Here is a 27,799-nt window from a genome sequence, read left to right on the forward strand (position 1 = left end):
GCATCATTCATTTTGACGGTTCAGTAAGTATTGTTGGACATAAAATTCTAGTACCAGGCAAATCTAGTATTGGTCACCCACACAGCAGCGTCATTGGTGGTGTATTTTTTATTTATATTTTATTAACTACTTCATCACCAAAAAGTGGTGGTAGATGTTTGGAATGACACTTTCCCCTGTTCATCAGAGCTTAAGCTGGTGGGGCCTACAAGTGGGTGCATACAAAGACACAAGGCGTTTGTTGGAGTTGTACCCAGTTCAGCATAACCCCTTCAGGTGAAAAGGTAAATATCTGCTACAGTTTTATGGTTTTTGTATACTGCACTTACATCTTCACTCGTTTTCTCCATTTTGTTTCCTGTTTTGGAGTCCTACCATTTCAACTTTCTGTCCAACATTCACATGTACGGTATTTATGATAAATGAGGAGATACTTGGCACAAACAGAAAATTTAGACTTGGGACGGTTCTTAGCTGGAGCTGGGAGCAGACATTTGTCCCGAGTAAAGCAGATGTTAAAAACGTTGATCACATTGTAAAAGTATTTATAAAGAAGGTGCACATAATAGGAGTAGCAAGATACTAGTTACAAGATATAATATAAAAAGATTATAGAACTTTGTATATCCTTTTTGTTGTATGAACATTAGCCATACTGGAAACATTCCGTACTGGAATTTCTTCAGAAGCCCGGAATCTTAGGCCAATTTCACACAAGTGTAATATGGCTGCATTTCTGCCTGACTGCGGGGTTTACTGACCCGAACTGTCAGCATCATAGATTCCTACGATGGTAACACTTTGCGTCAGTAAACCCGGTGGTTGGGCTCTGACAAACGTCTGTATTATGGATGCAGAAATGCGACCTTAATATGCTCCTGTGAAACTTGCCTAAGGTTGCTACCATGGGAAAAAAATATCCAATATCCTCAGATAATATAGCACCGATCATCAATCGATTTGTGATTTAAGAAAAAACACCTAAATAATTAAATGAAAACGCCTAGTACAGAGCCTGTCACATACGCTAAAACCCTTAAGTTTTCTGAGTATAAAATGAAGTTGATAGATATAACATGGCTACGAGTGTACAGACAAATTAGCATCGTGTGAAGAATAACGTGAGGAGCACGATGAAGAAGGTTCATGAATAAGCCTTTCCTTATTTATAATAAACGGACATACGTAGTAGATATACACATTGATGCCCATACTTACACTTTTACTACATAGCAACACATATGAGTAATGCTGGTCAGTAACATTTAGTCCTTCACTGCAGATTCTTACTATATAATCCTAGAGCATAAGGCCCATCACCAATATCAGGTCAAAATATAAAACACACCAGATGACATATAATCCACATTATGAATGGGCATGAGAAGAGTTACAGGTAATACAATGCATAGCACATAACAGGGCACAGATATCAGATAAGAGTAAAGAACAAGTCATCTACCTTTACTTCTACCTATAGTCAGCAGGTGGAATCCACGAGAGCAGGAAACGTGCATCATATAGAGAGAAAGAACGTCAGGCACATCATTTTTAGATACAGCATGCTCCCAAAGTAACAAATCAAAAATGATGTATGAAGAAAGAGACAGCACACATGGACACAGCACACAACAATGGTCAGGCCCACAGCACAGAAGACGGGGACTTGTGGTATCACAGAACAGAGGCGGCAATGTGTCACTGGAAGTAGTGACGTCACTGAGGGACGAGGTACACACTGATGTCACAGTGACATCATTCACTTGGGAGTCGATGGGCTGTAATAATGTGATGTTTGTTCAAGCTGTGGTCTCACGGTTCAACTGGTGGAAACCGCAACCATATATATTGCTGGCCCCCTGTTTAGGCAAAAAAAGCCAAATTTTCCATGGAAGCCAATAGTAGAATTCCTGTTTATCCAGGAGAATTTAGTTTTTAATAAAGGCTAACTCCATTCCCTATAGTCTGTGCTGTGTTCAAAATCATGTACACTCAATCACTACAGTGGCTTAAGGATAGAAGGTGTGGACCAAAGGGGCATTAACTGGCCCGCACTCATCCCAAAACCTATATTGGTTCCAAACACAACCCATGAATGCATCCTTGTCTATGAAGAAATTCATTCAAAATTACACAAGCAGCAAAATAAATGAAAAATGTATGAAAATAGGAGAGCGCCTGGTGGGAGAGCGTACCTTGGTCATCAATCATGAGATTGGCCAGTCCTTGAGAGAGAGAGGAATAGATAAAGAAAGCAAGAGAAAGAATAAAGTTACACACCAGTTATACAATACCCCAGCAAAGGGGATTGTGGAGTCACATACTTAAGACACAAGTATGGCATCCTCATCACACCTCATCTCAGCTTTCTAAGCCATGCAGGAAAGCTGGGCCTTCAGGTAAAGGACAACAGGATGAAGAGGCGCCCTCATCAGTTAGTTAACTAAGCTGGCCAATATACCTTACTAAATTCAAGCAAATTTACACCCATCACTGAGGCTGCCATCACTGGGGCTCAGTTCACGGTTTCTGTCTTGCTGCTCCATTTTTGGAGGAGAGAAACTGGAAAAAAAAAAAACTGATCCGTTTTTTCCTCATTGATTTCAATGGAATTTAAAAATAAAATGGACAGGCTTCAGTTTGCTGCCATTCTGTTAGTTTTTCTTTATTTTTTGGGGAGGGGATGGAAAAATATCCTTTGAGATTGCGTCATTTTCCAGTCCAAAAAACAAAAATCTGAACCCTTTCCGTTCGTTCCCCATTTTTGAAATCCCTATTGAAAAACAATGGGGGGAAAAGGATCTATTTTTTTGTTTGTTTTTTTATTCCCAGTTTTTCCCCACCAAAAAAAAAGTGAGTAGAGAGATGGAAACCTTGAACCTGAGCCATAACGAAGTTGTGAAAGCATCCTGGGATATACTAAACAGGACAATTACTCTGAAAGGACTTTATATGCGATATTCTTCCCTACTCCTGTAAGTGACTGTGGAGCCATGAAGAGGGTCTTGGTTACTCGACTGCTCTCTTTAGAGATGAATACACTTCAGACTGGTTAATCATTTTATAATAAACTCAAGCTAATTCACTATACTCTAAGCGGACATCTCGCCTTAGACAATGTAGACACTCACCTGGAATGTCATTGACATCTAATGTGGCATTGGAAGAAGGGAAAGTGAGAAAGAGTCAAGCTGTGATCACACGGTATCATTGTTGCATGGAACATGACATTTCATGCAAACAGTACAGAACCCCCCACCTCCACCCCACATGCACTCATGCAAGTGATGGTCACTATGCATGGATCGAAGGCTTCTCTGTAGCATCTGTCCACTGGGGAGCAGATCATCGCACACCTGAAAGAATATTTGTTAGAAAATATTCATGGTTATCAAAGTCAGCAATGCAAAACAGAAATCCCCCAGCCCGACAAGTTCATCAACAGTAGAACTAAACCTCCACAGCTTTGTCATATTTAGTGCTCTTTGATGTAAAAGAAGTCATTTCTCCTCTTGATTTGGATACAATTCTAGACAAGAAACAGTTGTATTAGGTTGCTATGACATGGGGGCGGGCGGGAGCCGCTAGTAATGGCGTTTTTCCGACAATTGCCAGGCTGAGCCCACAAGCGCTGGTACAGCCTGGCTGCCGGTATTACTCACGAGCGTTAACAGTACCAGTGTAATGGCGGCCTAAGGCTACAGGCACACGAGCGAGAATGTTGCGCGAGTCGGGTGTTGCGAAGTGCACAAAACACGTGTGAATATGAACTTCAAGGAACAATGAGCAATTTTTTTCTCCTCTTTTCCCCTTTTTTCCTAAAAAAAAAAGAAAAAAACGCTGCACGTCCTATCTTTTGGCCGCACCCATTGTTTTTAATGGAACCTTTAAAGAAATCACATGGCACTCGTGCACGTGAAACACGTGCCTGAGGATTACAATTTCACAGAAGCGATGTTGAATGAAAAACGCCTAACATCCGCGTGTAAAACGCACGTTGGCAGGCGCGATATTGTGCTCGTCCGTGTGAATGTAGCCTTATAGCTGGAAGGCACAGAGGAGGCTAGTAATGCATTTTAGTGATAAAAGTTGCAGTCAGTTACGCAGTGCAGTAAGTACACACGGCATTAGGTAAGTCTTACACCTGCAGCGATCCCAATAGATAAAGCGATTATTAGTGAAACAAGGCAAGACGAGGAACATGTTACAATCTTATGGGGTTAGTGATTTGCAATGTGTGATCGCGATCATATGTCCCCTGCAGAGCGTCCGGTGACAAGATGCATCTTGCACCATAATTGCAGTTCTGCACAGGTGAAGGCATAGATATAGCAGATAATAAATATTTAATCCACGCTGCCTTTCATACCTTTATTCCCTGTGTTTCCTGAGACATTTGATCTGGCATCACATGCAGCCTGGCATCCACTTACCCATCCTGTTGTCCCCATTCAAACATCATTAGGAAATATGAGTACACAGAGTATGAGGAGGGGGCATGTTAACCTGTTCATTGCCAAGCAAATACAGTCACCTGTGAAGCGTTCCTGCTATTATAGTGTCGCAGTCTACAATATGAATTCAGAAGAAAAAAAAAATGGTAAAGAACTGCTACTCCCAGGATGTCTTGCTGGACAGACTAGAAGTAACCTACTGCTAATAGGAAATCTAAAATGAATATATATTCATTCCTATTATTCTAATATCACCTGAATGGTAAAATAAGGCATATCAGCGACATATACAGGCCTAGGTCTCTCCACAAGGCTAAAAAAACGGAACATCCGTCTGTCTGAAAAAAACTGCCAATGTGCATGTCGTCATAGGCCTTTAGAAAATATATGTTAGTGTGCGGGGAAAGGTAATGTGCTTTCAGATGCAACGGAATACTCCGCAAGACTATGCAGAACATTTTGCTGCCAAAATCTGCATGTTAGAACTTCTTCACTTGGCAAAATATTCTATAGCGCCATGTGTGAAAGCACCCTTATTAGACCACGTGACCTGTATATAGGACAACCCCAGGGCCAGAAGACCCGTCAACACCACAAGTTACCCAAGCGCTGAAACGGGCCATGGTAAATAGTTCAATTAAATGATTGTTTGGGGAAGGGGGTGTTAAATGTGAAAAAAAAAAAAAAAAAACATTAATTTAGTCAGGGTGGGTTTGCTTGTTTATGTCTATGCTATACATTTAACCCTTCTGTATTTTATACATAAAGTGTCCTAAAAGTTTAAGGGATTACTGAAGTGAATGGGATCTGTGCCCGTAATATTACATCAGACCACTGCACAATGTACCAGATTTCTGCCTTCTGCTTGTACAAAGCAGCCTAGCGAGCATCAATGTCCAAAAGGCCAATATTCCACTACTGATGACCTTTCCTGAGGAAAGAATCAGTTTTTTAGAGCTGAAAAAGGCCTTAAAGGCTACATTCACACGGGCGAGCACGATTATCGGGCCGAAAAACCCGGGCGGATATCGTTCTTGTCAATGTGCGTTTTACCTGCAGATACAAGGCATTTTTCATGCAAAACCGCCTCGCATCACTTCAGTGAAATTGCGATCCTGCGGCGCTTGTTTCACGCACATCAGAGGATCAGCAAGTTTTTTCCCATTGCTTTCAATGGGAAACACCACATTGCACTCGCGTGCACATTGCACAGCCTGCAATGTGTTTGACTGTCTCACAGAAAACAATGGGCGATGCGTTCTGAAGGACGCGAACAGGACATGCAACAACTTCTTTACCTCACAGCATCGCTGTGAGGAAAAACACCGTTCAAAAGAATGGAGTTCATATTCGTGTGCGTTTTGCAACGTATAGTATTTGCGCTTGTGTGAATGTAGCCTAATGGAGCTATAAGATAACATGTAAACCCCTACATGCCTCCTATTGTCCCTGCAGCCCCTGCAACTCCTGTAATACAGGAGCACAAGATTTGTGACCCAATTCCTGTCTGCCATGGTTAATCTGAGAAGGGTTGGTTTCCAGCAGGACACAGATGACATTTTCCCAGCCCCCTCCACAATGCGCTATAGGATTTATTCTGGATATATGTACGGTTGTTATTCACTTTATGTTAAGCATGAAATACACAACTGTATTACAGATCTGTGCTGTATGGATCTAGAATTATGGTACTCAGACGCTATTCAACCATATTGTACATCTAGGCCTCCAGTTTTATATGGAAGCACACAGAGGAAAATATATTATGGCATGCTGAAAGACGTCTTAGGGAGATGTCCCCCTCCAGAAAACATTGCTTAGAAGGTAAAATAAAGCAGCACATAGTCTGCCTATGGATTTATAGTAAGACTGGCATGGTGTCCGTGGCTGCCTTACAGGCTATGTGCACACCCCGTGAATTCCTCACTAATAAGATATACGTGACCTTTGAGACTAGCCTACTTTGTGTCGTAGGAACCAAGCGATTCTCATCATTGCATGGTTCATCATAACTTGTTGAGAAAGCTGTATGAGGACTTGCACGACTCCTCCCAAGATAAAAAAAAAGTATATATGTGATATATATTTTATTTATTTTACAGGCACTCTGGGGTAATATCATGTATTGTATGACTTAATACATTTTTTCCGGGGGGAAGGGGGGGGGGTTAGATGGACATCCCGAAACTCCACCTGTGTTTACAGCGTTCACCATTCGGCTAAAATAACATGGCTTTCTTATCTGGATCAGCGCAAATACTGCAATGCCAATTTTATGTAGATTTTTAAAACTATTTTTTTTACTACTTTTGCACTATAAAATGCGTTTTTAAAAGAAAAAAAAAAAGTTGAATCTTCATTGCCTCGTTCTAAGGGCTTATTTACACAAGCTTATATCGGTAAGGTTTTCAAGCCCGGCCGATATAAGCTTCCATCTGGGCAGTTCCTCCCTTCTAGAGATGAGCGAGTATACTCGCTAAGGCAAACAACTCGAGCGAGTGGTGACTTATGCGAGTACCTGCCCGCTCGTCTCTAAAAATTAGGCTGCCGGCGCGGGTGAGCAGTGAGTTGCGGGAGTGAGCAGGGGGGAGCGGGAAAAAAAAAAAGAGAGAGAGAGAGATCTCCCCTCTGTTCCTCCCCGCTCTACCCAGCCGGCACCCGAATCTTTAGAGACGAGTGGGCAGGTACTCAAATAAGGCACTACTCGCTCGAGTAGTTTGCCTTAGCGAGTATGCTCGCTCATCTCTACTCCCTTCCCTCCCCTCACCAGCTCTCTACCTCTCTCCTCCAGTCCTGCGTTTCCAATGGGGGGCGGAGCTAAACTCCATTGCTGGCTATGGGGACAGGGTGGGGGCTTAGCTCCCCTCCTTCCCGCCCACTCCCATTGCAAACCACTCGGGGGGGGGGGGGGGGGGAGACTGCCTAGATGGAAGCGTATATCGGCTGGCCGTTAAAAAAAAAACGCCCGCCAAAATACACTCGCGTAAATAAGCCCTAAGACACATAACATTTATATTTTTCTGACAATGGATCTATAATATAGATGAGCGAACGTACTCGGTAAAACACTACTCGTCCGAGTAATGTGCTTTATCCGAGTACCTCTCTGCTCGTCCTGAAAGATTCGGGACGCGCTGCAGAGCGGGGAGCTGCAGGGGAGAGCGGGGAGGAACGGAGGGGAGATCTCTCTCTCCTTCTCTCCCGCCCGCTCTCCCCTGCTCCCCGCTGCGACTCACCTGTCAGCAGCGGAGCGCCCCGAATCTTTCAGGACGAGCGGAGAGATACTCGGATAAAGCACATTACTCGGACGAGTAGTGCTTTACCGAGTACGTTCGCTCATCTCTAATCTATATATGTTTTATGCAGGAAGAGTTGTAGTTTTTATTGGTACTATTTTGGGCTACATATGACTTCTGGATTGCTTTTTAGTGTGTTTTTTTGAAGGCAAACAAAAGAAAAAATTCTGGCATTAAACTCCAAAATTTTTTTTACGCATTCACCATGCAAGAAGCATAAAAAAATATTTTCATTGTCTGGGTCACTATGAATCCGGTAATACCTGTTATGTGTTGCTTTTTTAACATTTTTGTTTGTATTTTATATATTTAAAACTGGTTTCTGTGGAGAGGATACATTTTTTTTGTTTATATGGATTTTTATCTTTCAATTAAGCTTTATTGAACTTTTTTGCCAGTATTTTTTATTCATTGAAGGGGACTGGTATTACTACAGCATGTGTCCACATTGCCATTTAGAATGTGTCCACGTAGGGTTTTTAAAAAAGAACCTGTCAAGAAACAATGTCAAACAACAAGAACTTATTTTTGTTTTCTTGTTGTTTGACATGGTTTCTTGACCATTTTTTTTAATTAAAAACCTCATGTGGACACATGCTAAATGGCAATGTGGACACATGCTGTAGTAATACCAGTCTCCTTCAAGAAATTAAAAAAAAAAAACTTCTTTACTGATGTAGTGCATTCCACTAACCTGTGACAGCAGCCTATTAGACTCTGCGGGAGGTGGGGTCTAATAGGCAGAGTTACATGGAGTATTAGTGTATCTTGACACCACCGGAAGAGTGGGTGGCGACAAGATACAGCATTTAGACATGCTGGCCACTCCCCCCTGTCAGGTCCTGGCACATAATTACAGCGCCTAAGCGGCGTTGGAGTGCCCTGCGTATTCGGACAGTGAGGGAGCGACAGCACAGCGGAGCTCCCGGGCGGCTGTCAGCATTTTGCAGCGGGGGGGGGGGGGGGGGGGGAGAGAAAGAGAGAAAGAGAAAGACAGAGATCCCCCCGCCGCCCCCCGAATCTTTTTGGGCAAGCAGGCATATACTCAAAAATGGCAATACTCGCTCAAGTAATTTGCTCAAGGATTTGAGCTCCCTCCGCTGTCAGTTGTCAGTCAAGCCACCACCTTAAAGAGACATATATGCAGGTTTAAAGCCCATTAGTGAAATCAGTAAAAAGGTGTATTGCAGTCATGAAGGGGTTAATAGACAACTAACTTTTGGGACTACATTTTTTTTGCCTCCTGTTGCTGTCAGTGGGGAGGGGGGTCATAGAAATACACATCCCTCTCTTTTACTGACAGCATCCAGAAGTTGTTTGCACAAGGCAGAGCGGACCCTGATGGCGCTCAGCGAGAATGTATCATATAACACACTGGAAACCTGAATAAAAGGCCAGCAAGTCACCTGGGTATTAAATATTTACCTCTAGTGGTATTAGAAGCAGAGCAAATTAACTGCTGAGCTCAGTGGATTTAGTAGTCAGTTTGATCTTTTATCCACTGTATCCACATCTGATGCCAATTCCGCATTTATACATGTAAGAAATGCATTTGTTAACTCTTTACTAGCAGTAAAACATCAAGTGCGTTGAATGTCCAGGGGTCTCGCTACAAAACACTAGAAACAGTCACTCAAACGACAGGGCAGTAGACAAAGTCATTTAATCAAACTAGATGATTGCTTAACAGTTAAACCAGACCCTTGTCATGTGATGTGTATGGGGGGGTGACCTCATTACAGTACAAACACAGATGACTTCCTAATCCTCATTATCTGTGGGCTTCCAAAAACAATACTGAATGTCTCTATGTCACAGCTCTCATCTGCATGCCAAAACCCCACTGCTAATCCCACCCTGTAGTGCCCGCACCCCCACATTAAGGGCTGATCCCCTCTGGACACACGGGAGATTTCATTATAACAAATGATTCTATAATGGAACATTAAGCAAGAGAGATTTCTCCTGTCCAATGATCAATTGGGGCAATCTGCCTCCCAGACGGGACCCTGATAGGGTCTGGACCATGATGGGGAAGGTGCTCAGCCAAGTGAGTCAGAATAGGAAGAGATTATTGATGCGCAATAAGCAAAACCACATTTCACTATTAACCCCTCCTCTGCCAGAGTAGAAGGCTCCTTGTCTGTTTTATGGGAAAGGAAGCAAAAAAGGTATGTTTAGGGAACATTTTCCATGAAATAACACACATGAAAGCAACAAAGAAGAAAAACTCCACAGCCTGAGATAGTAATGTAAGAACAATAACAAGGCTCTCCCAGACTGGAGTAGCTACATGGGCTCTGCTTCTTAGGTACCTGTAATTAAGGCAAGACATTAACTTTTACAGTCTAAAACAAAATTTCAACCATAGTTTGTTTCCTAAAAGAGATAATGGTAAGTAATGGTTAAAAATTAGGTTATTGTCAGCACAATGCAGAAAAAGGCACCAATGCACAAGAAAAGTACACTATCCTAACAAAATTAATTGGACACCTGAGCAAGAATCAAAAGTAGTATTTATTTACAGGGGCCCAAAGAGGCATTTCACACGAGACAAAATTGTCCGTAAGATGCAGCGCAGATGCGGATATCAGTTTGTGCGGATTTTGCTACGTTTTTAACACCGACAGTCACCCCATGTAAAGGAACCTTAGTGACAATCAGATGTTCTCCATGGCACTTTCTACTAACATCTAATACACTTCAACTGATATTTCCCTCCATTCATCCTAAAAAAAAAAGTCTGTCAAGTTTTCTGAAAGATGATAGAAACTGTTAATATTTCTTGACCTAACTTTTCTGTTCATCTAAAAAAAAAATGCTCAGTAGGGATCAGGTTGGAGCTCTGTGCAGTCCAGTCATGGAACATTCTCATTCTCAAACCAACGTAAAACAGTGTTGGGTATGTGACAAGGCGCGTTGTCTTGCTGGAAGTATTGCCGACGATTTCCATTAATATTGTCACATTGTCGGCAGCACATTATTGTCTAGAATGGCAGGGTACACCTCCGTGTTCGTGGTGGTCACCCCTACAACCAACAGACCGAGACCATAACAGAACGTACATCGTACCCAACTGTTGGCACAACACACTCGGGCCTAAGGCGTTCCCCAGGCATCTTTCACACCCAGGTACACTCATCTGATTTGAAGACGGAGTAACGTGACGTGTCACTTCATAAAACGTTCTTCCATTGCTCAACTGCCAAGGACTACGCTCCTTGCACCATTATAGACGGTTTGATGCATTGCACTTCGTGTTGGACGGCTTGTCAGCGGCAGCAAAATCAGTTTTATCCAATAGTGTACAGTTCCATCACAAACTATGGCCGACACCTCCAAGGGAAGGCATCTTATGTCTTATGGTTCAGGGAATGTGAATGTATCCTACTATACTTTTGGTAGGATAGTATACATTTACTAGACCCTTCATTGGAGACCATTGGAACCCAGAGAAATCATACATCTGTATTGCTCAAAAATGTACAAATTTTGGCCATGTGAACTGAAGACATCCCAACTTTTCATTATTCTGGTGGTACAGCCAGTTCCACAAGCTTTTCTATAGGACTGTTATAAGTTAGAGCTTCAAAACAGTTTCCAGACTACTGAGAAACGCAGACTGTCTAGATCCCCAGAAGAGGATATTGTTCAGAGACCTCTTCTATTACTAATTATCGAAATAATGTACCAAAAGAAAATCACTACATGTAATATCCACACAACACTATTACAGGTAAGAAATAGAAATGCGATAATACGAGGTCTTCTATCAAGTAAGGGTTCTAAATAGCAATAAAGGAGTAAAACAGACCAAGTAATGGTGTTATATGGACAAACAGATGCCATTAGGATGAGGCACACAGAGAAATACAAGTTTAAGGGCTTATTCACACGAACGAGAAACTCATGAGTTTTATGCAATGTAGTGCACACAACTCACAAGAATTTAAAATCCATTCTTCTGGAAAAAAAACCCCAAGAAAACACAGCATGATTTATTTTTGGGCGTTCCCATGAGTGGAATCTCCCATTGTTTCCCATAGCACTTTGGGGGGGAATTGCACACCCCGATATCGCGCTCGCCTGTGTGAAATTAGCCCAAGGAGGAGGTTATAATCAATAGGTGAAGTTGTATAAAAATAGGAGTTAGGGTGCATTCAGACGGCCATATATATGGCGTCTCTCTCTGCAGGGGCAGGAGGCTGGAAGAGCCAGGAGCAGTGCTCTGAGCTTTCGCCCCCTCTCTGCCTCCTCTCCACCCCCCTGGCGGGACGGGGCGGAGCAAATTTCCAAAACTTAGCCCCGCCCTGTCTCCTCTCATTGCAAATAGTGCAGAGGGGGAGAGGGTGTGGAGAGAAGGCAGAGAGAAGGCGGGAGCTCAGAGCATTGCTCCCGACTCTTCCAGCCTCCTCCCCCTGCAGAGAGAGACGCCGTATATCGGCTGGGCGTGAATAGCCGGCCGATATACGGTTGTCTGAATGCACCCTTATTAAGATGCAGGGTGAACTTATGAAGCAACATACAAACTGAGGCATTTTGTAAGGTCATTATTAGTTAGTTCTTAAAAGGTGAACTATGAAAGAGATGTATTTCACCTGTTCATACTGGACATCCAAAAATGTAAGCATACAACTGTGACAATTTGCAGTCTCTAAATAACGGAACCAGGTACTCTTGATCAAAAGGCACAAAAACTGATAACACAATGGCTCCATAGGCTTTCAGACCAGGACTTTCCAATGTTAACTGCTGAGCTGCAGGAGTACACACGGTTGCCACAGCTTGACATTTAAATGGATTGTCCCACAAAAATCATTGTTTATAGTTAAATTCAGCCCATAACTATAAACATTTTCTGCACTTTCACTTTTTTAGAAAACAAAAAGTTTATGGGTGTGTTCCCACATACAGAAACCCCCCCCCGAGATTCTGTCCAGCTACAGCTGCCAATGAAAGTGCCAATAAGGTCAGCAGAGACCCGCCCGCAAGCTGCTACCTGCATGTGGGGACGCACACCATATCCCCAGATATTCCAGGACTAAGGTTAGAATAGCGCCACCTGCTGCTTATAGTCTGTGTCCTGCTTAGTCTTGCTTTTTCCGCTGTACAGAAGCAAGAGTAAGTAAGTGGGTCAACCTTGGAACATTTATGCAGGTGGACTAGATTCCGAAAGGCTCTTCAATAGAAAAAGCAGGTGGCGCTATTCCAACATTAGTCCAGGAATACCTATGAAAATGAACCTTCCCTTACTTTTGCACCGTGGATTAGTTGCTAAGGTTCAGGTTCCCTTCTACCAAGGTGAGGGATATAGCTTTCCTCTATGTATAGGTAGACTGATAGCTATTTTATGGGTGCAGATGTACCCAACATATTCTCTTAAAAATCAAGTTCACATGTGGCAATTTTCCATGAATCTGCGCAAAATTCCATATACAAGGGGGTACCCAAAAGAAACAGGAATCTTCTTCTGGTGGGCGGGGTGTTACTACCGTTAGTACAGGCTTGTTTTGCTAGGCGAATGTCTGTGGAACCCTTTTGAGACCGTATTCCAGCCAACCCCATTGGGGAAGGTTGCGTTCAGCTGCAGCAATTATTTTTATTTTTTTGGCAACAAGATGTTCAGTATTTCGCCCACTTTGTCTTGGCTGATTCATACAAGTGAAGTCAATGGTGAAAATAATTCTCATTTCATTCTTTGATGTGAGAGGGACAGCGCGCTCAGAATTTGCAACTCAGTTAACCAAATAGTCAAGCAAAGTTTTTAGTTAAAATGTTGTGTCATGATGTACGGAGAAAACGTCCCAATTTGAGGTGACTAGTTCTTCTATCATGACAACGCACCTGTGCACACAGCGCTGTGTGTTATGCAATTTTTGAAAAACTGCATGACCTCACCCTCTGTTTTGACACCCGGCCAATATATGCTGCCCCTCTCTGCAAGGGGAGGAGACGAGATGGGAGCTAGTGTGCCGAGCTCCCGCCCCCTCTACACTGTTTGCAATGGGAGTTGGCGGGAGCGGAACTTAGCTCCGCCCCGTCCCAACCCTCCTATTGCAAATAGTGGTGAGGGACAGAAAGGGGACAGGAGCTTAGTGCACTAGCTTCCGGTCCATCGTGCCTCCTCCCCTTGGAGAGGGGCAGTGTATTTCGGCCGGGCGTGAAAACCCAACCGATATACGCCTGTCTGAATAAGCACCCAGTGTGATTTTTTATTTATTTATTTTATTGGGTTAAAAGGGAAAACATTTTGCTGATGTTGAGGAGGTGAAACAAATCGCGGCACAAGCACTAAAAATTTTTAATAACGACAAGTTTTTTAAAAATGCTTTGAGCAGTGGAAAAAAACATTTGAAGGAATATATTGCTTCCAATGGAGAGCACTTTGAAGCAGACTGAAGCTTTTAAATGTACAAATAAATAATAATTTGAATAAATTAATTCCTTTTACTTTTGGGTACCCCTCATAGGTTGCATGCAGATTTTGAAGCAAATTTTGCTTTGAATTTATTAAAAATGTCATTCTTTAGGCCTGCTTCACGTAAGCTTAAAAGCAATTGCACGCGCGTCAGTGCGGCGTTTTTGCACACATATCTGTGTATTTTCTGTACTTTTTCTGGCCGCAGGGCATGTTCAAACAAACGCACCGATTGAAATGGATAATTACTTCCAGATGTGTTCTTTTTCCAATGGAATTACACAGTGTATCACGCATTTCCTCGCGTATAACATGCGCATTTTCACACCCCCATTGACTTCTCTGGGGATCTTTGGTATGTAAATACGCAAGAAAATAGAGCATGTTCTATTCACTGCATATTGCACATGTAAATATGTTCGTGTGAAGCCGGCCTTACTATGCAAAAATCTGGCACAAATATGCCATATAAATACAGGCTGTGGCTTTGAAAATACGCAACACGTTCTGAAATAGACATACTGAAAACTTGCAACGGTTACGTCACAAATGCACTTTATTTAACTAGGACTCTCAGGGTGCTTTCATAGAAGCGGAATATGCCCTTTGTGGAATTAAAAAAAGGCAGAATTCTGCTGGCAATTCCGCATCAAAATCCAGTTTTAACCATGCGGATTTGGGCACAAAATTCCAGGATGGCATATTGCACAATTTGTTGCAGAGCAATTCTGGCCGTGTGAACCTCTTAGGGTTCTTTCACTTGGGTTGAATTATTCTTCCAGGATGTAGAGGAATTTGCTGGCCACCTGCAGATTTTGATGCATAATTGCAGGCACATTTTCTGCATGCAAATTCGGAGGCGGGCATGCAGATATTGGTGCAGAAATTTCTATAGTTCTGCAAATTTCTCTGCATCCAGGCAGGATAACTCCACCTGTGTGAATGAGCCCTTGCAGACATTCTAAAACTAAAAACAGTTTGGTGCCAGATGGACTTTAATTACTAGACGTTTTAGGCCTCGTGTCCACTCGAAAAATACAATCCGCGCAGAATCTGCCGCCGATTTCCGGAGCGGATTCCGCGCGGATTTGCTTTAAATGGTATTTTTTGGCATGCAGATATCCGCACACATTGCTATCAATGTGATAGCAATGTTGCCGATCCGCGCAAAATGGAGCATGCCGCGATTTTTCTCCCACGCGTGAAAAACGCAATTCTTTTAAAATGCCATCCGCGGGTGCAAAAATCAATTTAATGGACCGCGGATGGCCAATGATTCCCTATGGGCAAAATCCGCTGTGGAATCTGCAATTCCATTTAGCCAGTGGACATGAGGCCTTAAAGTAAGAAGTTATACTAAGGGCTCTTTCACGTGGGCTGAATTATTCTGTTACGACGCAGCGGAGTTTGCTGCTGCAGAATTGTACACCAATTTAAGCGTGCCTAACTACGGAGAGGATGCAGTAAGCAAATTGTGCATTAGTAAAAAGTCATAATTACTAGTGCAGCATATGTTTTCATTGCAGAGAGGCAAAGATTTCTATACATTCAGTAGCTCGCACAACACTTTGATACTTGAGTGGATTAGGCCTCATGTCCACTTGCACCCATGGATTTCACTGCTGAATCCCGCAGTAGAATCCGTGTGTGCCCGTGGCCATGGAGAGGAAAAAAGAAATTTTCTCACCTCTCCGGATCCAGCGCAGCTCTTATCTTTATCCCACAGTGCAGTAACTACCAAATGAAACATGCTAAGGACAAAGTTTACACAAAGCATGTGGTATTGTGTTTTTTTGTTTTTGTTTTAAAGGTGGTAAAGGGGAGGCAAGAATTGCTTGATTTCATATTTATCTGATAAAATGAGCATTCCAGTACCATTAAATTGGTAGTCTAATAAGATACTTTGTTTCCATCATTCAACTTCTCAAATTTTCAAATCAGAAAGCATTTTCAACTTTCTTCCTGCTTTTTTGTTTTCCTATCGGCAAATCACACAGTACAGGAGGTACTATATGTCCAGAGATCTTGGTGGCATTCCGGCAGCGTGCGGTGGATGACACAAGTTTGTAGTCTGCAGAAAGTGGGTCACATAGGCAGATGGTGACCCCCGGCTGCTACAGAAACAGGAAAGCATAAAAGGGTCACTATAGCATCACGTGACCCAAAGAAAAGGAAGCAAGGCACTTTTTTTTTCAGGGTGAAAAGAATGTTAATAAAAAATACATATAGTACCTACAGGTGTATCTTTAGGCCTCCTTCCCACGAGCGTGACGGGCTCCGCAGCGTAATATTCCGCTGCGAAGCCCGTCACGGCGCCCCCCAGAGCCCCTATACTTACCTGCGGGAGATAGCGTGAAATCGCTTCCCCGCCCACCGCCGCCACGTCACCGCCCGTCACCGCCCACCGCCGCGCGTCACCGGCCGTGTCACGTGACGCGGCCGTGCGCGTCATATGGCGTCATATGACGCGCGGCGGTGGGCGGGAAAGCGTTTTTTCACGCTATCTCCCGCTGGTGACAGCGGGAGATAGCGTGAACGGACGGCTTCCATTGACTGCAATGGAAGCCGTCAGTGCGTACAGCCCGTCCTCACCCGCAGAAAATAGAGCATGCTGCGGGTGAGGACGGGAGAAATCGCGGTGCGTAATTCCGCGGTGGAATTACGCATCGTGAGCATTGTGCTATTAGGTTCAATAGAACCTAATAGCTGCGGGCAACGCAGCGGATTTTCGCCGCGAATTACGCGGCGGAAATCCGTTCGTGGGAAGGAGGCCTTATTGTCATAGCAGCTGTCTGTGCAGAGAATTACATTTTTCACCAGAGTCCTGCTTTAAGCCTCAGAGGTAAATGTCACAGCCTCCCAGGGAAGACTGTGCGCGATTATCTCCACGGCAAGTATCTAAAATCTCAAAAAAATAGGAACGCAGACTGTATCAGTCAGTCTAAGACAATCCCTCAACACTTCTGCCATTCACAGCACGCAAAGTGTTATCTATGGAACACAACATTGCGGCTGTAAGAGCAAATCCCAATCGCCAGTTCATGTTTGTCTACAAGTCTGGGACCTACACAACGGGGAAGCAGCAACTGCAGAATTTTCTTACAGCCAGCCATATCATTTAATGGTTTACAAACAGAAAAATTCCCCCATTTGACATGTGTGGAGCAAAGGAAGCTCCCTCAGGAACCCTTCATATAGGACGGAATTACACTGCAGAGCGCAGCCAAATCCACAGTTTTAAGAAATTTTTAATTCCACATAAAAATAGGCAGGTAGTCTGCGGACCTTGGTGCAGAATTTATCGCGGCCTGCTGCGTCATGCGACCTATTCTGTCCCGTGTGAAAGGTTCTTCAAACACCTTATCTCTCACACACTACAGAGAAACTGTGTTTTGATTGGCAGGGCTTCGAAACTTCCATATATCAAGGGAATTCCAGTGTATGAAAACTACAATTTTCACATTGTGTTAGGCGTCATGTCCACGGCCGTACTGGTAAAACACGGAGGGTCCCCCACAGTGTTTTACCAGTATTTGTAAATAGCAGGTCTGCCAGCAGAGACCGCATATGGCTGCGAGTGTACTGCGCATGCCTGTTTATCACACGCACATGGTCATGTGCAATGAAACACTTTAAAAAAAAAATCAAAAAAAAAATCATCCCTTTGTTTCCTAGTGGCTTTGTGTATGAAAACTCTACTGATACGCAATGTATTGCATATAGACAGCGTTGCATATGCTGCCTATACAAATGTATAGGGCTTGCAGAGACATAGAGCACGCTGCAAACTATTTCTTGCGAGTATCTACAAGCAGGGTCTACACACACGTGCATAGATCAATGAAAGTCCATTGACTTTTATTGACTCCATTCACCACCTATCACGCGGCCGTGCAATGCATGCGTAACAGGCAGCGAAAAACCGCCCGTGGACATGACAGACTGCTGACAATCCTAATATTTTATTACGTTTATAGCCCCAGTTAAATGGGCTTTCTCATTAAGCCAACCCCTGTTCTTATGCCTTAAAATGGCATATGGACATGATAGAGGGCCCTTCCTTACAACCAATTGGTTCCCCTCAGCAAAAATCAGCTGTATGTCACGCTGCTGGGAGATGATCCTACAGCAGTTGCACACTTAAAGGGGTTGTCTGGGGTTAGACAAACCCTTTGTGGCTACGCTGTTGCAGAAAAATCCCCAGCAAAGTTGCAATGAAATCCACAAAAAATTGCAACATACTCCTGATCTAAAATGGATTTGACTGTGTTTCACACTTTACAGTGCCAAAAAGTGAAATTTGCTGTGAAATGCACTACCCTTCCACAAGATAATAAAGTTTGCTGCAAAAAAAACAAAAACATTCACTTGCATTGAACTTAGTTTGTGGTAAATTTTTCCAAGCAGAACCCACAACAAACCCACCCCTCCCCATGAGAACATAGTATCATTCTATAGAGTCTCAATCCTGCTTACCTTCAGAGCAGAACTTGCCCACATAGCCAGTTGCTGTACAGTCACAGGTAGGTTCTCCATCAAGCAACAGACAAGCACCTCCATTCTCACAAGGATTATTGGTACACAGCCCCTCCACATCAAAACGCACTTGGTGACTCCCAAGCAGCTTTGGCTCTGAGTTGCCATACTTGAGGTCCTGTAAATATCCAGAGAACATGGGTATGTCCCTGACTGTACTGTGTGTTAGAGCATCGGAGCGTATATCCCCTGGTACGCCACCTACAAAGAGGTCACTAACAATATTCATGTTCTGCCTCTGTGGTCGGACCTCTGCAGGTATAGCCTCCCCATCTAGAACCATTGTGGTCCTCAGCCTATTTCGACTGACCATTAGAAAGTGCCAGCCGCCATCGTTCACCTTCTTATCACTTAGAACTGTGGTTTCAGCACAATCAATACTGAAGTGCAGTTGAACTCTGCCATCTGCCAGAGAGAGGCAGAGGAAGTCACAGATGCCACCATCATCAAAGTAGAGCAGAAGGCCGGTGGAAACGTTGGTCCTGAGCTGGAAGCTGAGGTCACTGCGGGTGCTGGCATCCCAGCGTAGGTAGCGAGCCCACTGGTTGGGAAGTCCCATAAACTCAAGTCCTAAGCTCAAGCCTAAAACAGAGCCCAGAAGAAAGCTTAAGTGAAGAGTGAGGCTGAAAGAGCAAAGGCCAGAGGACATGGTGATATGAAGGAGGACAGAGGAGGAGGAAAAAGAATGAATATAAGAAAAATCCAGGATCTTCAGAAAGACAGCACAGGTATCAATTCTTCTTCAGCCTTTCCAGCTACACTTCAGCAGAACAGTCTTCTCTCACAACTGCTCAACAGCAGAAGGTTGTGCAGAAAAACTGTTCTAGGTCTTCGGAGTGTAATCAATCCACATTCACATCTATAGGGAAAAGAAAGAGAAATATGCTGTTAAATAGGCTTACCACCTAAAAGCAATGCAAACACCACACAAAATAAACATTGTCCAGAAGGGTTTCACCACAGAGGAAAAACACGTAAGACTTAAAATCGGACTGATTATACAGAAGGAAAAGCTCATACTATAATAGACTATATGCATATTGTCCAAGACATCCATGTAGTTAGTTAGTGATGAACAATTCTACAGGTTAGATTTTCCCAGTGTCCGAGGACGATGTGAACCACGAAACACATCGGGCCCTCCTGGGATCTGCATACGAATTGCTGTTTGGTTTTTTTGTCCAGTCATGTGAACAAAAAGAAAAAGACAGCAGTGCTGAATCCGTGACGTGACACCAGTGTCCCAATCAACCTCACTGACTATACAAACTTGGTGCATGATTTTTTGCCAGCATTTTTTGACAGAAACTGCAAGGGAAGCTTCTAAACACATTGTGCCAGGCAAGAATTATCATACCAAATCTTTGATGGTGCCATGTATCTTAGGAAACGCTAAACCAAACCGCTCTTTTTAGTAATACCTTGTTTCTATTATTAGAAACCTAGCAAGGTGCCCAACATGAATTCATATTCTCTGTGTTGTGCAATGTGACATGGACCGTCTACAATGCGTGGATGGACCTATCACTGATCCAGAGAATAGCTAATAAATTGTAATTCTTGGAATGCCCTTTAAAGCTAAATGGTACCCTTTTTTCTCGTTTGCCCTTCCACCCCCCATCCCAGCCCCCCCCCCCCCCCCCCACACACACACCCTAAGACAGCCATGTCTAGATGATAAGTGTAGGTCAAGGGGGAATTATGAACTGAACTACATACAGTATCAATATTTTTAGTGGTACTTTTTCTCACTTTTGGTGCATTTTTAAAATTTAAATCATTTTTTCAAAAACACAGCATGCTCCAGGTATGCTCTTATTTCTGGTGCATCACCATAGGCTTCTCTATAGGCCAGAAGAAAAACGCATGTGTATTTAAGATAAAAAATTCAACCCCAAAAAATGCATGTAGCAATTTTTAAAAAAAATACATTTTTTACAATACTTTTTATGTGGCAGAAAACTGCAAAGAAAAACAAAATTGTGTGAAACAAACCTAAAGGGGTATTATACTAAGACTGCCTTCACACTTGTGATGAAAAAAAAAACAAACAAACATGATTTTTGCATCATGCAATTGTGCGAGAAAGCGCAGAATTATGAAACCCATGCTGTTCAATGGTTTCATTCCCTTTTACGATGATTTGTGTCCTGCAATGTTCCGAGATTTGAAAATCGCTGCCTGCCCTATATTTCTGTGTTGTTGTTTTTTTTTATTACCCATATTTCCCTCATTTTTATCACATAGCAATCCACAAACGTGTGATTTTCGTGCAATGTATTTTTAATAGAGATGAGCAAGCGTACTCGCTAAGGGCAAATACTCGAGCGAGTATTGCCTTTTGCGAGTACCTGCCCGCTCGTCTCAAAAGATTTGGGTGCCGGCAGGGGGTGGGGAGCAGCAGGGGAGAGCGGGGAGGAACGGGGGGGGGGGGGGGGGGGGGGAGGGGGGAGAGAGATCTCTCTCCCCCCCCCCCCTTCCTGCTCACTCCCGCAACTCACCGCTCACCCCTGCAGGCACCTGAATCTTTTGAGACGAGCGGGCAGGTACTCGCAAAAGGCAATACTCGCTCGAATATTTTAACATTAGAAACACCTAATGGCTTGTGCGGGCGGCAGCCATGCAAGGTTTTTTTCAGGAAAAAGCATCGCTGATGTTCGAAAATCGCCCAAACACAAATGCGATTTTCTCGCAACAATATTGAGATCGCCAGTGTGAAGGAGCCCTAAGGAACTGCCATATCTGTCTTGGGTAACTAAATTTCGAAAGTAATTCAGTTTAGAAAAAGAAAGAAGGAAAAAAAAATACCACTTGGTATAATTTTTCATAGTAGGAGCCTATGTGAAAGTAGCATTATTGAATACTCCTTTAAAGTGGTACTCCAAAAATGAATTTCATCTCTGATAATGACCTGTAAGAGTCTGATAGATCAGAATACCCCTTTAAAAGGTAAATTATCACCAGGTTCATGCTGACCGACCACAGGCAGCATGAACCCAGACAGAACAGATATGCCCATTCAGACCGTGTAGGTCTTATTCTGAAACACTCCTGTGCCTCAGAAAAAACACCTAGAAGTTTGACTTGGAGCTCAGCTAAAACAAAGCTCCAAGTCAAAGAAGCGAACCAAGCCGCATCACAACCCACAGCTCCTCTCCCTGCTTGTGTATGGGGAGAGAGCTATAAGTCCACATGCTGTGGGCAGGTAGAGCTAAGTTCAAGAGGAGCTCCAAGTCAAATGTATTACGCAGTGACAAAAAACAAAGCAGTATTTCAGTATAAAGACATCTGCCCCGGTTTCATGTTGCCTGCGGCTCGGGCAGCATGTACCTGTTGACAGATTCCCATTAAAATGGGTATTCTGCAACCAATTTTATCCCACCTCCTATTACTGCTCTGAGTACAGCAGCATGCATCGGCAACCGCTACTGAGCCCCGCTGCTGGCGTTCTTGTGGAGCGTAAGTGGTATCACCTGACCAGCGCAGCAGCATACACTAGAGGCTGCCAGGGTGCGCTGACAGAGCGAAGTACTACAAGGTGAGGGGAGAACTGTAGCTCCTGAAATAAACTGCGGATACACAACGGATTGCTGGTCAAAATCCGCACTGATGGTGTCGATTCTGACGATGTTTCAGATGCATAAATGTTGAAGATTTTACTGCGGAAAATTTCCACTACATGTGAACATATCCTTAGGCCGCTCTCAAACATGCGTTCGGAAAACGCTGCGTCTGAAACCGCAGCATTTTTGAACGCATGCTACAGTGTTTTTTAATGCACCCCATCACTGTGATGAGGAGCATTAAAAAGTGTGAAAATATAACAGGCAGTGCTCGAAAATCGCGGCATTAGAAACGCCACATCTGAGCGCTAGTCTGTAAAGCATAAGGTTATTGCGGCTTTTGGTACTCCATCAACAGGCTGTGGCCTGTAAATACAGCACCAACATAAAAAAATGGAGGAGCAGCATTGAAGGACGAGCAAGAATATAATTTTGGGGCACAGGCAGATAAAAAAATAAATAAATAAAAATCTCAAAACATCTGTACGATACAGAAAGTTTGGCACAAGTGGCGTTCCATGTCATGTATTAAAATGTAACCTTTGGTAATAGCAAAGAGATTATTTATTTTATTACACTTTTCTAATAATATTTGGGGCAGTGCGGCCCACCAAAAGATAATTCCACACGTTATCCAACCTAAGGCCAGCCATGATAAAAATAAATAATCTCTTACTACTACAGCACCAACATAATCTGGAGCTCTTCTTAAATAGGGAAAGTAGTAAAAAAAACAAAATTAATATGTATGGAGAGAGGACCCTGCCCACTGGCCTAACTATAGAGGATGCGGTTGCACCCGGGCCCAGCAGCCTTAAGGGACCCATAAGGCCTCTATTCTTCATATAGGGAGCCTAGTACTATGAATAAAGCATTATGGTTGGGGGCCCTGGTATAGATTTTGCATTGGGCCCAGGAGCTTCAAGTTACGCCTCTGACCCTGTCCATTAGGCCTCATGTCCACGGGGAAAATCAGGCCCCCATGGAGAATCCGTAGCAGGTCCCTCCTGCCCCGCAGACATGAGCGCTGAAAATAAGAATAAACTTACCCGCAGCGGACCGGGCAGGTCTTCTCTTCTTCACGGCCGGATCTTCTTTCTCCGGCCGGCGGATGTACTCGGCACGCCGGCGGCGTGCCGGGCACATCTGCCGGGCCGAAGAAAGAAGATCCGGCCGTGAAGAAGAGAAGACCTGCCCGGTCCGCTGCGGGTAAGTTATTCTTATTATAGGTCTCCCGCGGATCCGGACGGCTTCCATAGGCTGCAATAGAAGCCTGCGGGAGCCGCCCCGCAGGAGACCCGCACAAAAATGGAGCATGTCACGTTTTTTTCATGCTCCATTTTTTAAAATTCACTTTTATTGACCATCTGCGGGTATTTATCTACCCGCAGGTGGTCAATGCACCCCTATGGGATGCGGATCCACATGCGGGTGATCCGCTGCGGATCTAAAGTCATATTTTGCCCGTGGACATGAGGCCTTAGTGCTTGTAATATAAAAGGCAGTTACTTTTCAGCATTAAATAGTAACAGATTTTATTACAAATGACTTGTAGGTAAATTCACTGCAGTGCTCCTGGCTTAAATATGAAGTTACTACTGATAAACAGAGATATGACTATAGATTAAAGTTCTCAAAAAACAGCTGCACCAATGCATACATGTGTTCCAAGTCTCCCATCTATGCAAGTGCAAACATAGTTAAAGTTAAATCTATTTTAGCCAAGAATACTTAATTTAGACTAAGGAGCATAGACAGATCTTTATTGGCTCCGTACATATGGACAATGAACGGAGCATGTCCACATGTCATGTCACTGTAAGCTCCAATACTTTGTGCTAATTAGTTTAATATTATAACTAAGGCAGTGTTCACACCTGTATTATAGTTTATAAAGGGAAACCACAACAATGCGTCAGATCCATTGCATGAGGAATACCACAAAGCCTGGAGGACCCCAATGGCTTATAATGGATTTTATTGTGGTTTCTATCCTTTTGATTGGAAGACAAGAACACAGCCTTAGGCCTAATTCACAGAGGCGATGCGTTTTTACGCTGGTTGTATCACAGCCGAAAAACACATGCACGGAAAAAAAAGCAACGAACAGGTCGTGGCCAAGTTTTGTGTTTTCTCGCCCATTTACATGAGCTGCAACATATATACACCACAGCACAGAAATCCTTTGATCAGCATAAATCCTCGGCAGGGTTTCTAATGCCTAAATAGAGGCACAGGTAGTGTTTCCCTGTGTTGGACACTGCTAAACCCCCTCCCTCTTTATTCTGCTCCCATAGGAGTCTATGGGAGCCGCCAGCATATATCGGCCAAAAGATAGAGCAAGACCCATCTTTTCTGGCTGCATATAAAGTCAGCCGCTGTATTTGGTCGCCGATGCTTTATCTTTTCTGGTGCAATGATTTTACACGGCTAAAAATTGGTCATCTGAATGAGTGCAATGGAATCCAATTATTCAGATGGTCGCGATTTTTTAATCGGAGCTAAATTAGCCAGGTAAAAACACTCATGTAAATAAGGCCTTAGGGCTCACTCACATGGGCGTATTCTGACTGCGTATTCCGCACGTTAAAAACTGCAGCATGTCCTATTTTTGAGTGCAATCCACATCAATTTAGGCTATGAGGCTTTAAAATGCATATTTGCTGTGTACTGTATTACACACATGAAAAGAAACAAACAAAAAAAAAACACGTGTATTACGCAGTGATAAAACGCCTGTGTGAGTGAGCCCTAAATAGCAATCAATTTTCCGATACAGAGCTTTATACATCTGCATAGTCACAGAAATAAAATGATAGAATTCTGACTTTCATCATCCACCAATAAATGAAGCTTAGGAAATGGCTGCATACTTTATTATTATTAAATTCAATAGATAAGTTGTATGCAGAAAGTTCCCCCTATGGGAGGCGGCAGGACAACGTTTATATTCTTAGGGCTTGGTCAGACGAGCGATTTATTTTTTTTGCAAAAAAAAAGATGCGTTGCCCGCATGTGCTGAAAACATGTGAACGGCAATGTTTTATATGTGCAGCGCATGAAGCATTGCCTGTTCACTGGAGCTGCTGCGCTTCTCCAAGCGCAGCAGCTCCAGGAATAGAGAGAAGAAGCCCCGCAGGGCTCCATACCAGGGAGAGAGTGAGAGCGGAGCTATGGGTGGGTGGTGGGGGGTTTCCATAGCGGGGGGGGGGGGGGGCAGAACAGTTAAAAAAATTATATTGTTTATTGAATAAAAAGCATACAGCTCACAGGTCCTCGCTGGACGCGTTTCGGCTACAATAGCCTTTGTCAACAGCTAACAGGCTCATTGATAGTTGATCAGCAGAGGTCCACTGCTCAGGACCCCCACTGAGCAGCTGACTGAAGAGGCCATGGTGCTTGGTCAGTCCTCTTTCCAGGCATGCGAGGTCACATGCATCATTCACATGACCTAAGAGCAGCTCAGTCTCATTCAAGTGAATAGGACCGAGTTGCAATACCAGGCACAGCAGCTACACAATATACAGCACTGTGCCTTGTATGGACTAAAGTGACAGTGGCGCTCAGTCGGGTGCTGCTGTCACTTTAATCAGCTGATCAGTGAGGATCTCAAGAGGCAACCCCCAACTGATCAACTAATGATGACCTATCCTGAGGAGAGGTCATTAAATGGTGTAGTCCCAGAAAATCCTTTAAGCATAAAAGGACTAGGGTTTCCAAAATTATGCAAAGTACAAGTGGCCCAGATAGCCCAATTAGTTCTCCTGCTGGGATGATTTAGCGAATCCTGCACTGAGCAGGGGTTGGACCCGATGACCCTGGAGGTCCCTTCCAACTCTACTATTCTATTCATTCCATTGATATTCACGTGTGGCTCTGTGTGTCTTCACTCACTATAGACTTTATTTTGTGGACCCTTCCATTATACCAGCCTCCAATACAAAACCCATCACTAGGCACTCCCTTACAGTTTGTAACTCAGTTATATACTCTGGTGGCCTAATTTCCTCTCACCTACATCTATTACCGCTTCTGAGGAGTCCTATGTTCCACTGAGCGATGACTCCCCCCTGACCTTTAAAGAGAGAGACAAATTGGACCACCTCCTCTTTCTTGAGGGTATCTACTCCTTCACCTCATTTCAAATAAACTTTGAATTACCCAGCTCTGAACTTCTCCAATACCTGCAACTTAAACACTGGGCATAATACCAGTATTTCCACCAGTATATACCACCATTATACCAGCTGGCGATAGTGCAGCAAATGAATTAAAGGGGTTGTCCCGCGCCGAAACGGGTTTTTTTTTTTTCAACCCCCCCCCCCGGTCGGCGCGAGACAACCCCGATGCAGGGAGGTAAAGAAAGCTTACCGGAGCGCTTACCTTAATCCCCGCGCTCCGGTGACTTCAATACTTACCGCTGAAGATGGCCACCGGGATCCTCTGTCTCCGTGGACCGCAGCTCTTCTGTGCGGTCCATTGCCGATTCCAGCCTCCTGATTGGCTGGAATCGGCACGTGACGGGGCGGAGCTACACGGAGCCTGCATTCTGCACGAGCGGCTCCATAGAAGACTGCAGAAGACCCGGACTGCGCAAGCGCGGCTAATTTGGCCATCGGAGGGCGAAAATTAGTCGGCACCATGGAGACGAGGACGCCAGCAACGGAGCAGGTAAGTATAAAACTTTTTATAACTTCTGTATGGCTCATAATTAATGCACAATGTATATTACAAAGTGCATTATTATGGCCATACAGAAGTGTATAGACCCACTTGCTGCCGCGGGACAACCCCTTTAAGAGACACAAGCTTCTTAATACATTGCTTGCATCTGGCAGCACTTCTGTACACCAGACTCAAACCTACACCAACTTTGTGCTGGTGTAGGTCTCTGCTATAATGTACACTACTTTCCGCCATACATTACAGTAAAGGTGATTTGCTGAGTGCAGCCACGGCCCCCTAAGGTGAGGAATGGCTAGACTCAATGCAAGCCCATAAAAGCTGAAATTTTGTACACTACAAAACTGGCGTACAAAGATGGATAGAGATGTCCTGTTATCTCTTCCTTAAAAACGTTTACTCCATCTTGGCTAACTCCGCATATCATACTTAACTATCCTATATCTCTACATGCAAATCTGACCTAGGCTCCACCTTGTCCAATGAGCAATGGTCACGAATCTAGACGTTTATATGCAAAAGAGCCTAAAATATATTGATGTTGGAAACATCCTTCAAAGTTTTATTCCAGTTGTACCCAGCTCACATTAGAATAGTTTATGCTGTACCAGGCTATCCCTCAAATTGGTTTAGAGGATGTCAATCCCCTGGTGATATGCTTCATGAATAGTGGGCCTGCTGTTGTACAAAGAGATTTAGGATAGTTTACTTTCTCATTTAGGCCTAATGCACACGGCCGGATTTCCGCGGCGTTTCACTGCAGCTATTAGGTTCTATTGAACCTAATAGCTCAATGTACATGCTGTGGAATTCCGCGGCATGTCCTATTTGCTGTGGGTATACGCGCGG

At 43.7% G+C, this 27,799-nt stretch overlaps 1 protein-coding gene across 1 annotated transcript in view; it reads right to left on the reverse strand.

Annotated features, from left to right (window-relative positions):
- The window catches only part of LOC136571764 (neurexin-3-like), a 114,434-nt gene extending 95,081 nt beyond the window's left edge, over nt 1-19,353 (reverse strand). Inside the window, exons 1-3 of the mRNA XM_066572393.1 lie at nt 18,645-19,353; nt 3,132-3,149; nt 2,196-2,225 (exon numbers count right to left, since the gene is read on the reverse strand). Coding sequence (XP_066428490.1) covers nt 2,196-2,225; nt 3,132-3,149; nt 18,645-19,353 — 757 coding nt within the window. The remainder of the gene's footprint in view (nt 1-2,195; nt 2,226-3,131; nt 3,150-18,644) is intronic.
- Nucleotides 19,354-27,799: the final 8,446 nt, after the last annotated feature.

The sequence above is a fragment of the Eleutherodactylus coqui genome, chromosome 6, assembly GCF_035609145.1.
Source record: "Eleutherodactylus coqui strain aEleCoq1 chromosome 6, aEleCoq1.hap1, whole genome shotgun sequence".
Lineage (NCBI taxonomy): Eukaryota > Metazoa > Chordata > Amphibia > Anura > Eleutherodactylidae > Eleutherodactylus > Eleutherodactylus coqui.